This window comes from Triticum urartu, chromosome 1A, assembly GCF_056163025.1.
Source record: "Triticum urartu cultivar PI428250 chromosome 1A, HENAU_Tu73, whole genome shotgun sequence".
NCBI lineage: Eukaryota > Viridiplantae > Streptophyta > Magnoliopsida > Poales > Poaceae > Triticum > Triticum urartu.
Window position 1 is genome coordinate 297659531 of NC_141873.1, and position 13874 is coordinate 297673404.

At 42.7% G+C, this 13874-nt stretch overlaps 1 protein-coding gene across 4 annotated transcripts; it reads left to right on the forward strand.

The window, feature by feature from the left end:
* Positions 1-3406: 3406 nt before the first annotated feature.
* Positions 3407-13416, forward strand: EX1 (UvrB/UvrC domain protein (DUF3506)). Of its 4 annotated transcripts, XR_007283735.2 has the most exons (13): positions 3407-4135; positions 5328-5444; positions 6325-6390; positions 6986-7092; positions 7756-7834; positions 8441-9151; positions 9653-9764; positions 9862-10028; positions 10685-10759; positions 10836-10928; positions 11016-11134; positions 11828-12156; positions 12883-13416. XR_007283735.2 is itself a non-coding variant. In XM_048673506.2 (12 exons), exons 1-11 carry the CDS (start codon positions 3422-3424, stop codon positions 11106-11108), a joined length of 2334 nt encoding a protein of 777 aa, XP_048529463.1. In that variant the 5' UTR covers positions 3407-3421; the 3' UTR covers positions 11109-11134; positions 12883-13416. The 4 variants fall into 4 exon arrangements, 2 of the variants coding, with proteins under 2 accessions (XP_048529463.1, XP_048529475.1); XM_048673506.2 differs by lacking the exon at positions 11828-12156; XM_048673518.2 differs by lacking the exon at positions 11828-12156 and having other exon boundaries at positions 9656-9764.
* The last annotated feature ends 458 nt before the right edge of the window (positions 13417-13874 follow it).

A 13874-nucleotide genomic window follows, 5' to 3' on the forward strand; every position in this document is an offset into this window, starting at 1 on the left:
GAGGAAGCCCATCATTGGAATATACAAGCCAAGTTCTATAATGAAAGATTCCCACTAGTATATGAAAGTGACAACATAGGAGACTCTCTATCATGAAGATCATGGTGCTACTTTGAAGCACAAGTGTGGGGCGTTCGATCTATCAATCTACTACAATTTATTCACGTCTGTTTTGCCAATTTCTGGCACCGTTACCCGAAAGGGATTGACAACCCCTTTAATACGTCGGGTTGCGAGTAGTTGTTATTTGTGTGCAGGCGCCGCTTACATGTTGTTTCTTGGTTCTCCTACTGGTTTGATAACCTTGGTCTCATCAGTGAGGGAAATACCTACCATCGTTGTGCTGCATCATCCCTTCCTCTTTGGGGAAATACCGACGTAGCTTCAAGCCGCATCAGGTGGGAACTTGTACTTGTACTTGCGCTTATTCTCACCCGCTATCTGTGCATCCGTTTTCATCGAGTATTTTAGAAAGTACGCGTTCATCTTGTCAAATGTGTATTGAACTATTGCCGTCACGGGTAATCCACGTGCACCTTTGAGCACCCTATTGAAGCATTCGACCATATTGCTTGTCATTTGACCATACCTTCGGCCATCTTCATCAAAAGCACATGCCCACTTGTTCCGGTATTCAATGTGCCTATTGAGAAAGTCTTGACCCCCGGGATCAAGTTTTTTGTGTGCGAGTAATTTGTCGAACAAAGTGGCGAACCGCTTGTCGGAGAAAGCGAGACAACAATCTTGAAGATCATCGGCCAACTCCTTAAGGCCACATGCCCTATAGAAGTTCGAACAAAAGTGCCTCATGCACCATCGATGGTGCAACAGAGCATGCCCGAGAATGTCAATCTCCACCGCGTTAAGAATTCCTGGATGCTGATCCGATATGACACAAATTTCCCTCTGAGCGGGTAACACCTTCGTCCTCAAAAGACGCAAAAACCACTCCCAGTTGTCATTGTTCTCCATCTCAACCAAAGCAAATGCCAATGGCAACACCCGATTATTGGCATCACTTGCTATCGCAACCAACAAGGTGCCGTTGTATTGTCCGGCCAAGAACGTGCCATCAATGGCGATGACCGTCCTACAGTGTTCGAAAGCCCTCACACATTGCTCGAATGCCCAAAATGCACGGCCAAATACTCAGACTTTCCTTCCATCATGAACCGTTGTTTTTCCCCATGAGGCTCGACCACATGAACAATGCCCGGGTTTGTGGCGGCCATGGCTAACAACAACCTAGGGATTCGGTTGTATGCTTCCTCCCAACTACCATACAACATCTTAAATGCGGCTTGCTTCGCCTTCCATGCCTTGCCGTATTTCACCTTGTAATGAAAGATGGCTTTCACAAGGTCAATGACATGTTGGATGCTCATTTGTTGGAAGTGTGGATATTGAGTTGGAGAGCCCGTAAGCGATGAGCTCGGACGTGAGTTGTTTGTGGTCTTGGGACACAACCTTGCCATCCACCCTTTTGCCTCGGCACATGTGAGTTGGCACACAACTCACTACGTGCCAAGTGGGACCTCCTTTCCATGGTCTTGCACGCACAATCCACGAAAATTCTTCATCTTCACATGCACATGCATCCGTGTAGCGCACATTGATGTCCGAGTTCACCACCTTGTGTGGACGATAATGCGTAACTGAGTAGTTGTCAAGACACATCTTCAATTCCAAGAAGGTTTCAAACTTAGACCCTTTAGCAATCCCGTTCTTGTCGTCTTCCAAATCACGGTGAGATCTTGGCCTAACCCCAAGAGATATACCTTGGCCACCATCTACCACGGCTTCATCCGCAAGACTAACATCCTTGAACAATGTAGTCCGATGATCCCGCCCCAAATACCTTCTCGAAAGTTTCGGCCTACTTCACCGTGAACCTCTCCTCATCAACTTATTCATCGGGACCTTTGTCATCCGAATCCGATGCATAGCCACAAGAATAAGGGACGGAATGGTCCATTCTCTCTTGCAAATGATATTTGTCGAGATCACCCACATTGTTGTCATGGAGATCAACTTCATTGTCATCGTCCGCGTACTCATCATTCTCCTCTTGCAAAGCTTCATTTTGGTTGTTTGGAAACGGGCTCAATGCTGGCCTCACTTCTTGGGTCAAAAGAGGTTCAATTCATCTCGGTTCAAGGGCGGGGGGCTACTAGCAACCAAAGGGGAGGGGTTCCGGTTCAAGTCCAAATGCAAACTTGAATCAACCTTCTTCGTTGCAAATAACTCAAGAGCCTTGTCTAGTGATTCAGCCGTCGTCTCCTTGTATGCAACCCAACGTTGCTCCGAGTTGACACGCATTGTCTTTCAACGGATGTGCATTTCAAAACCAACATTATGCCTTTCCTCCAACTCAACGATATCACTAGGGTCCATCCTATTCAAACAATAAGAACACCATAAGGATAACCCTAACATTCTAACAAGCCTAATCATAGGAAATTGGCAAACAATATCTCACATCTCCATGCAAATATCTAGATCCATACAAAACTAGGGTTTCCCCAAACTAGCAACAAATGGGAAATTTGTTAACATTACTTGGATCAAAACAAGGGGATCGGAGAAGATTACCTTGAGGGAGGGTTTGACTTCGAAATCTATGGACAAACTCTTCAAATTTGGAAGATTTGGAGAAGATTTTGAGAAGGGGAGAGAGGGGCAAATCTCGGGTGGGAATGCTTTGGGGGTTGGGGCGTGTGTGGAGAGAGTGGGGGAGGGGGCCCGGCCAGCCAACTAGTAACAGACAGTGCTAGGCGCTGCACTTTACACGTGCGGCGCCTAGCTCTGAGGCGCTGCACTGCTGGGTGCGGGCCCAGGGGCTTTCACGATCAGCTGAGTGAAATAATTTTAAGGACAGTTCATTTTATAAATTGATTAGGGCATGTACAATGGTGCTATCTTAGGAGTGCCACGTAGGATAAATGATGAGGTGGAGAAGAAAGAACTCATAAGAAAAGGCTTGTCTTCTCTTATTTAAGATAAGACAAGAGATGATCTCTTAGCACAATTTGTCTTATCATGTTTTAAGAAATTGTTAGTTATTGAAGATAAGACTAAGATATAATCTATTGTAGACATATTCTTTTGTCATCTCTAAATTACATGCAAGACTTAAAATAAAAGTGCTTTATTAACCATTGTACATGCCTTTACATTCACAAGTTAAAATTGTCAAATTTGCTGCGGACGGGACCCCTCGGCTCATTCGGCCGGCGCGGACGACACGAGGTGCATTCGAGAAGCCTCACTCTTGAAGAACGTGGCCGGACCCCACCAACCATCGTCCTTTGTACCGACACTGTGAGCGGCACAGCATTTTCCGAGGACACAACATCTAGCCGCAAAAACTCGGAGCCCGGGCCCGCAAACAGGTTTCGCTCGCCCGGGGCCCCCACCCGTCATGTTCGCCCCCCACGAGGTTCGTCTGCTCCCCGCGAAAGTCTTATCAGTTACGCCCGCCCTCGACCCAATCCACAGGAAAGGGGGACAACACAAAGCCGACCACGCGCCACGAGCGCACGAGCACGATTCATCCGGTGCGTCGCGCGGCGGCTTCCATCTCCGCGGCCGTGCTGACTTCGCCTCCATGGCGTCCGTCTACACCGCGCCCCGCGCGCCGCTGCCCGCCACGGCCGCCTCCTTCCCCTCCTCGTCCTCGTCCTCGCGGCAGCTGGACCCCAACCCTAGCCGATTCCTCGCCGCGCACCGCGGCCAGCGCCTCCTCCGCGTCCGCCGCCTGGCGGGCGCCGCGCCGACTCGCCGCGCCTCCGACGTTGCCTCGGTGTTCCGGTGCGGCGCGCGCAGCCCCGGTGCGGACCCCGGCGGCGAGCCACGCCGAGGCTGGGACGCTCTCTTCCACGATGCCCTCCAGGGCGCCGTGCGGCGGTGGAGCGAGTACGTCAGGAATTACTGGCCCTCCGCACACCCCTCGAAGGAGGCGGGCCTCGCGAAGGGAGCGGAGAGTTCTCACGAACTGGAGGAGAGAGGGCAGGGAGTGGAGGAAGACGGTGAGGAGGTGGACGTGGTGCAGGAAGCAGGGAAGTGGAGCTGGGAGAGGTGGAAGCAGCACTTCGCCCTCATTCAGGAGAGCGAGCGCCTTGTTGATGAACTGCAGGTTGATTTTTCTCACTGATCAGTGACTACTTGTGAATATGGATGAGGCTTGCACAAAACGCACCGTTATTGATTTTTCATTACATGTGATTACAAACATGGAACGTTTAGCAGTACAAATGTCTCCATGGACCATGCCCAAATTCCATATTTCCCCTTTCTTCTGCCAGACCATCTATACTTGCCTTATCCCAGGAACTAGTAGCATGAAGGAGTTAGGTTCTGAAGAAATTTACCTAGTGCGGATAAGCTCAATCGATGGCGATTAACTGTTCTGAAGAAACTTACTCCTTAGGGAGCTGAAGCACTACTGAAGCCAGACTCAAACTTAAACTGGCTTCTTTGGAGCGACACATTTTTTCTCTCAAGTATCAATGTGACTTAGTCGGCAAAGTTCTTTCGTGTGTTGAAACTACTAATGTTGTGTTAGGTCAATCCATTGATGGTAGGCTATATCTTGGGCTTAGCACCATAACATGTTCCGTTTATGGCCTATGCCATCTGTTACCATGCCAACAGCATGTGGGAGATACCGTGTCAACACTTGTATTGATGGTTTGCAATGCTTATACGCTTTTGTTAATAGGCTCAATGGTCTAATAGATTCACAAAGCATGCATCATACCGTTAATAGGCCCAATGGTTTAATAGATTCACAATCATACCGTTGATAGGCTCAGTGATCTAATAGATTTACAAAGCGTGCATCATACTGTGGTTTAGGCTGATAGAACACCTATGCTTTTATTGTAGAGCTGGGACTACAAGTTATGGTAGAAACAATGATCATATATGAGTTACAATTTGGACTACCTTTCTGAAATCACACTACCAAGCTTCATGATTGGCTGCCATATATTAATGGCAAAAAGGTCTTACTTCATGGCAGCATAAAGAAGAGCCAGGAGCTTATTTGTATTTTATATGATGTTTGATGTTTTTAAAATTGTTTTTCATTAGGTGTGCCAGTTTTTTTTTGTATCTGGAATTGTTTGGAACCATTGAGTGCTGGTTGTGTCGTATCTGTATATGACTAATTAAAAAAATGTATGGGCAATATTAGGCATAACTTAATTCTTTGCGCATTGCTGATATACCATGTGCATATTTTGTTTTTTGTCAAGATATTTTTCCTCTTAATCGATTGCTTCTATCAGATTGCAAATTCCTGATGGCCATGTATTGTGTTTCAGCTACAACTCCGCACTGCTGTGTGTAGAGAAGACTATAGGAGTGCCCACAAACTGAAGTTAGCTATTGCTGCTACATCAAGAAATGATACTGTCGGCAGAGCAATATCTGAGTTACATGTAAGAAACCGCAAATATCTGCTCTTTTGTCTGTGTATAGTTAATGATGAATGGCACCTTTGATCATTTTAGTTCGCTTGCGACATCATGTTTCCTCTATTATTACTTTAAAATATCCTAGTTATGTGCCTGTCAATAGCTAGTGAAATAGTCCTATGCTACAGGGGGATGAATGTCTGGCATGCTTACTGCTTTGGATGGAAACAGTAGCTAATAACTTATCTAATAACTGAGATAACCCAATTATGGGGGCCATCAAGGCATACTCTCACCGAAAATTTCTCTCACCTATTTTATTTACTTTCCCCATCTCAATCAGCAATATCAGACATGTCAGGTGTTGAAATGCCACTGGTAACAGAGTGACTAACTTTCACCAGTCACTGTTTCATATCAGTGTTGCAACTGGATGTGACAGGCTGTTCAATTTTATGTTTTGTGCTATTGGGCTGTTATGAACCAGCGGCAACAAGGCTGAGCTGGAATTCTTTCACACAGCTGTCTAGAAATTGGCAACTGTTGCATCTGCTTGGAGGATTAAATTGTTGGATAAGGAAATGAAATATGAAGTGATGGTGGTTTGAGCCCACGTCCTGAACAATGGAGCAATTGCACACTTGCCTTCTGGGTTTTGTGCATAACTTCAATTCATCATGTACTAGTTCTGCTCCGGTAATCCAACCAGGGACCATGAACTGGGAGCCTGACCGAGCCATCTACCTGTCCAGTTTCCATAACTATGCTGTAGATAAGAGGAACCAATCTGAATGCTTTCAAGTAGAGTAACTGATTTGATTCATGATACCATGTGTAGATTGATAGTATGATATTATTAATTTGATAATTGAGCACCGTTTATCTAATGTTTTAACTCTTACAGAGGGCCATAGAAGAGGAGCGCTATGTGGATGCAGCTTATATTAGAGACCACGCTGGTGCAGGACTGGTTAGTAACACAAAGGCTCAACAGTCTGTTAATTTTTGTGTTGTTAGACTCTATGCCTACAAATTAGCAACTATGAAATATGTAGCATGCAGTATCACATACGGAGTACCATTTTAGTTATGTCTGGATTAAGCCCAAGTTAAGCTGAAGAGGTATGGTATGGTATGACATCACATGCCCACTGGCTATAAACACATGCCACATATCAGACCGTTGCTTAGACCATGAGCAAAACACCATGCATTCTTGAACAGAGGGATTAAAAGAGGGTAATCATGTTACCCATCTTAGTTAGTACCCCCATTGTGGCTTTTCTAGTTGATTCTACTGTTAGCACTGTTGTTTATGTATGACGATTATGTCCCACAAGGCCATAACTGTAGCCTAGCAGCTTAAAGTTCAGGCAGGATAAAGTCATGTAGCAGGCTACCAGCTAATAAGCCTGAATCTCTTGTTTTGGAAACTGGAATGCACATGAATTTGCACGTGTTATAAAAATATAGCCTTGTAAATGAGTAGCTTTCCCAAGTTTCTGTTAGTCATTGGACTCTAGTTTATGGATATGCCATTACCTGATCCTTTAGAGCATATGCAGTTGGGATGGTGGTCTGGGATTTCTGGAAGTTTGTCTGATCCATATGGTCTTATAATCCGTATAAGCGCTGAACATGGTCGATACGTGGCAAAAAGTTACGATATCAGGTATTGCTTTTTCTGTTTATTTATTATTGACACTCAAAAGTTCATGTTTGGTATGTCGAAACTACAAAGTTTTCTTGTCCTATATTGCAAGTTGTGTGTATTTTCTTTGATCAATCATTTCCTAGGTGCACTTTCAGTACATGCATTATGTTTATGGATGACTTGAGTTCTTAGTTTTGTTCCTATTAATGTTGTTTTGAGAAAGAGATGAAAAAGAAAATCCCTGTGATAGAGTGGGTTAGTTACTCCAGGGTGTTCACTCTGAAGGCGCCTATGCCATTATAGAATGACGGCATGTTAGTTGGAAATTTTGGTCACGAGTGTTACTACTAGAGAAATGAGACCAAATAAGGAGGTGATAGAAAACATGGTAGTGAAATCAGTAAGCTTATGCTGAAGAAACTGGGTTAAATCGTTATTTTCCATTGATGAAACAGAACTTGGATTCTTAAGAATGACATTGTTATTTTACCACATGAAAGAAATAGCAATATCCATTAGTTCTCTCGGTCCCACCAGGGTGGGCCCCTCTGGGGCAACAAAGAAATGAATAAATATTCATCATATTATTATGGAATGGGCTTTCCATGAAATGAATAGTATCACGTGTGTTTTATTTGCTAAAATACCCTTAGGTTTTAATTCTCTCTCACGTATGTTCAGGCAGCTGGCTTCAGATGGCCATGGTTACCCTATATTCGAAATTTATTTTGCAGAGGCAAATGGAGGATACAACCTGCAGGTATGCTGACTGACACTTCAAAATTAATAATCAACTGAAAAAAAATTCTCATGCCCACTCATCACAAATTGCATGAGTAGAATGCCAAGTTACCGTATTTGCTCATGCTCATGTAAACTCACCATTGCATCCTTTATGTCTTTTGATATGACAATATCATTACAGAGTATCATGATGCCAGTACTGATAGACATTACAATTTTTTATATGCATCTTCGAGTTATGTAGTTGTAGTCCATCCAAGCACTGGTATTTTTCTGATGCACATGAAATGCCATGTTTCGACTTCCATATATATTGTTATGGTTGCAAGGCTTTTTATATGCATCCTTCATAAGTTTGATTGTTTGAGTTAATGGCCTTTTCAGCATAGCTGCTTATTAATTTTCTTATGGCCACTAGTCCGTACCTGTTGATATTGAACTCTGGTATTTATATGGTATCTGGCAAGTGTAGCTGTCCTTTGCTATGACATGATTCCTATACCTGATCTGACCTAGTTTTGGTATAAAACCGTAAGCTTACAACAATTGCTATCTAACAATTTGCTAGCCTTAGTTTTTTTAGCCATGCTCATTTTCTAACAAAATAAAGCTTTTATTCCAGGCAGTGCATCTGAAACCAGATGTCAGTGATTCGGACCAGTTGCAAAACATGTTGAGTGGAAAACTAGATGTCAACAATATAAACATATCTAGCAGTTCCTTAGGTGCTAAACACGAGGAACACGATGAAGGCATAAGCATGGACGATCAAAATAGCGATGATAGTGATGTTGCTGCTGGTCCAGCTGGTTTGAAAAACTTGTCAAATGATTCAACTCCAATTCCCAGGATCAAAATATTGAAGGTAGCGCCTATGGAAAACATCAACCAGGACTATATAATTAAAATATTTGACCAGATTTCAGAGGAAGATGATGACAATGATGAAGCTGAGATCGAAAATGAATCTTCACAAGATATTGGCGATGAAGATAACAATGAAGAAGCAGGAACAATTTCTGCAGAAGAGAATAATGATGAGTCTGGTGAGGAAAGTGATATTGAAGCATTGTTATCGATTGGAATTGAAGTTGATAATGATAAGGATTTTGCTTCACAGTCCTCACCTAAAACATTTGAACGCATGCCAGCTAAATTAGACAAGAGAGACCGCTTTTCATTTACCTTCTATACTGAACAATCCAGTAAAAAGCCAGCTGCAGAAAAGGCTCAGCAGATTCCGAGGAAACGGGTTGGCTTCCGTACCACTGAGCAGGATGGTGATCTCAAGTTTGATCGTTTAAAGTTGTCTGGGGGCAATAGGAAACTACCGGTAAATATTGTAACGCTGAGCTGCTTTGCAATAGCTTTGGAACAAAGAACCTACTATTTACTATGGACTTCTTATGCTATTTAAGTTTTTCTTTAAATGTTGCTAATCTGCACAAACTGTTAAAACATCAAACTGTGCTTTTTATAAATTTCTAGGAAATTGGTGAACTACATTTTGTAAAATGCACCACCTTTTGTCTTGATGATAAAATACATCAATTAAAAAAAATCTGCAAAATACATATAATATCTGCCTTTTGAAGTCGGCTATTGGTTGTTAAGTAAAGTAGTTATATGTGTTGAGCACCTTTTGACATGAACACACTATGAATCGTTTTCGTACCACTACTGTTTTTTTTTTCTCTCCAAAGTATTTGAAGACAAAACATATTGACTAATTCATTAAGCCCTGAAATATATATTTATACTGGGCATGTATTTTCTAATAGTGTTGCCGAGTCGCATTAAGAAAGAAGACTTTTTCACCTCAGCTTATCTGTAGCAGGTACTACAACTTGGTATTAAGCAACTTAATAACAAGGTTCAGCCAAAACTATATGGAGTTACCCACTTCAGCCGTATTCAGATGCCCATCTCTTCAGATCCTCTTAGTGGTTATATTCCTAATCATTTCTTCAACTTAGCTTTTCATGATATCATTATCTGCTGTCTCTCTTTTATGGTATTGGCTGAAAAGGTACTTCTTGGCAGGTCTATACGAGACTGCATCTGGGTTTGACTCAGAAGTTCTTAGTTTACAACGGAAATTCGGTCAATGGCAGGAGGAGGATTCATCTGAGGAGCACTTGGATCTTAAGTTTTATGAGTATGTCGAAGCTGCAAAATTGACTGGGGACAATCTTGTGCCAGCGGGTCAGGTATTATTATGCTTTGATTTATGTCCTTCTCATTTGCAGTGGAAATGCATCATTTTTTGGGTACATTGATGTTTAATTTCGTATTCACTAGTTCTCTCTGGTAAGAAGTGTGAGTTTTCATGCATTGCACATTCTTGAATAATTGTGTAATACCTTTGTTTTACAGAACATTCTTAGGGGTATCACACTCAATATTTGGAGTTGCACACCGATACTTTGAATTTTTCACGTCGAGTCTCCTTGCTATGTTTCTTAGTTGCATTGTGGGACCTCTCTTGTCTTTATGTGGTCATGTAGAGTAATTGAGAGTTCGATTACTAGAACTGATTAAGACACCTTAATTCCTGTTGATGTCATTCTTGCTCACATTATTCTGATCTTGGAGATGGTTATTTCAGTTTTACGATGATGCATATTTTATGATGTTGAAATAGTTATGCAATATTTGAACTGATAAGCACTGATATTAATTAAGTATTGCCACACATAATAAAATGATCTACACAAATTCAAATTAAGTGCTGGCGTGGATATTAACAGCATGTGGTAGTTATTTTTCTTAATTAGTATATGTCCACTCGTAAGTAGATATTCTATTTTCTTTTGTAATAATACCATTACTAACTCAATCCTATTTGATATTATTTGCATCCCAGGTTGTCTTCCGTGCGAAAGTTGGCAAACACTATCAGCTTCCTCATAAGGGGGTCATCCCTAGAGAACTTGGAGTGGTATTTTCTGTGAGAGGATTAATGATTTTACCTTTTCACCATCAAACTGCTCATCTTATGTTACACTATGACACAGGTTGCTAGGTATAAGGGGCAAAGGAGAATTGCAGATGCTGGCTTCAAAAATCCTCGATGGGTTGACGGCGAGCTTTTGATACTAGATGGAAAGGTGAAATCGTTCATACAAAGTACATATTTGTTTGCATATTATTATTCATTATTTGTTTTGAACAGATTTCCTTTGTGCAATTTGTAGTTCATCAGAGATGGTCCTGTGATAGCTTTCTTCTACTGGACATCAAATCTCCATCTTTTTGAATTCTTTAGGCGGTTGAGTCTTCCTGACTAGTTTCATTTTAAGAGACGCAGTTCAAGGTGAAGTGAATTTCATCTTATCTTGGTTTACTATACAACTACTATTGTAAATTAATGATAACGATCATGTCCTTTACTGTTGCGTCTTGTTGCACTTGCTCAATATTGTTAATTGTTCATTCAAAAGTGGTTTGTTGGCTTTGATGATCTTATGCGTGTAAATTACTATTCATTCTAAATGCGCGTAATCTTTGTGTGAGCCAATTAGTATTAAATTGGACAAAATCTTATCAGCTGAATGTCTTTTGTGAAGGCAAATGGTGCTCAGTCATAGGGTAAAACACAGAGCCAAAGCCAAAACAAGTGCATAAACTTTCTATGCCTATTTGGCTAAGATAAATATAACTGCTTTTTGGGTGAGTTGCTACTGAAGCTTCTTTATAGGCAGCCACCATGGTTTTGCTATGGCCTCTTGTTTTTAGTCAAGGCTGTGTTTGGTTGTTTTCGCTTGTTTTGAGAAAAAGGGTATTTGGTCTATTCTGGTTGGTCTGAGCATTTTAGATTGATAGATAGCTCAGAGAAAACATGATTATTGTATGGTGGTGCACTTGTCTTTTTTTGCTTTGTGAAGAATAAATTACTTTAGCTGTCACCTGAGAATCCTACCATGTTTGATCCTTATTTTAGTACAAGTACAGGTTCTTAAATAGAGAGATGTGCTGGCAGACTGATGTTGCTGATAGTTGAATGCAGTCCACGTTACATTGTCAGGAGAGACAGCCCTTTAGGCGGTGCAATTGATGGAACGGGGCCTTGCTAGCCCATTATGCTTATATAAGTAGCTGCCGTGTCATTGATTACACAGTGTTGGACTGCTCTTCTTGACTGGTTGGTGCTTGTTGGAGGAACTGTCTAGCTCTGCCCTCAGTCCAAGAACCATTGTGTTCCCAGAGACCACATGATCACAAGCTTCCAGTTGTTTGCCATCTGACGGGAAGGACACTCCCAAAAGACCACCTGGGAGATCCTTTGTACAGAAGCAATTGACCGGTCGATCTGTGGGAACCCAGGACAGTCCCCAGGTGGACTTTTTTTGCTCTACATTACTCACCCCAACAGGCAGTATCCTCATAATTTGTACTAGGCCATGTTCCTATAATTGACGTTCTGTTAGTGGATTTGTCGATTGTCATGAGCCTACAAATGGTCCGCTGCAGGCCTGTAACTCGAACTCAATCAATACGAGACCTATAGATCCTGAGCCCCAAGGTTTGAGATCCTTACAAGGGGTGGAACCTGAGGCAGGGGCATGCTGACAGGTGTAGGGTGCGTTTATTTGCACTTGAATCTGTATAGACAGCCCACTCACTTGCACCACTGGCCTATCCAGTTAAGGAATCAGTCACCTAACGCAGGTATCATGATTCGTGGTTTCTTTGTTGTCATTCAAATCACTGAACACAAGAAAGAAGTGCCCAGCAGTGAAAGGTGACCACGGTTTCTTGTAACTTGTTGGGAGCCTTGAGAGTTGAGACTTCATTAGTTGCTTCTGTTTTCACCGGCAACTTGGGTGACTAATGAGCCCTGAGAGGCCATTAGTTGACATCATTAAGCACCTGCGTTGTCATATATCTATGTGATATCTGCAATTTGGTGATACACTACGTTTCGCCACAACTAGAAATACTTGTGATATTGGATCGCGTATGTTGGTTGTCCTTCTCCTCCTAAGAGGCCATTTCTACTTAATTTTACCTTTATTTGATGTCTGCATACAGCAGGAGACTGAATATTGTATTTGTTATCAGGACATTCTGCAATCACACATGCTGATGTACAGTTAACGGAGGTAATGTACATAGTTTACCTTTGGAGCAAATTGGGCTTTCGCCGAGCATCACATTTTCCATATACGGGGATCGTGGCGGAGATGGCCCCACAGTATGGTGGATGAGAGGGTGAAGAAATTTATGACCAGAGAAATAGCTCAAATAGCCCACTGCCAACTTGAATGGTGAGCATTTCTCATTCCACTTCTCTCAGCTGACCCACCCAATTTACGAGTTGAGGCCAAAGACTTGCTGCATTAGGAAGAGCCAACTTATTTGGACCAGTCGAATTGAAACACGTTAAAGAAAGTTATGAGTGGTTTTTCAGTGTTTTCCTCGTGGCATTCTTCATACAGGAACCCTTTCGTGAAATATAAGCAACAATTGTGTGCAGATTGTCATGTGGTGTAACTAAGGTCACTATTATTGGTTCCAGAAAAGTGGAGCGGAGCATTAAACTGGTGTATATGTATAAAGCTTAGTGCCCACGTATTCAAGTATGTTAACTCGCAAGCTAGCATTTCCCACCCCTTCTCAAGCATACTGTTAATGATACTCTTTGGGCGGTGTTTGGCAGCCCACATAGAGGCCAACCAGGCCCGTGTGGGACGAAAATAGGCTGTTTGGCTCCCTGCATACACTACTTGGTCTGCATTGCACGAACATTAAAGCACCTTCCAGTCCTAATCAATAGTTTCTAGTGTGCCAGGCTCGGCCGAGGCAAGGGAGGGGAACGTGACGCTGAGCTCGTGCGGCCACGGAGATGGCGTGAGCTTGCGCGTGTCTTTGAGAAGTCGACGGCATGATTTTGGCTCACCTTCGCTGATTCGGTCACCCTATATAGCCTTCTTTGTCCCATTGTTGAAACTCACGCCATCCTTCCCCCCTCTTTCGAGCTTTCCCGCTCCTTCCCCGTTCGGTGGGCCATGGTGGCGACGACTCCTGAACTCATCTTCTCCGACCGTTTCAGC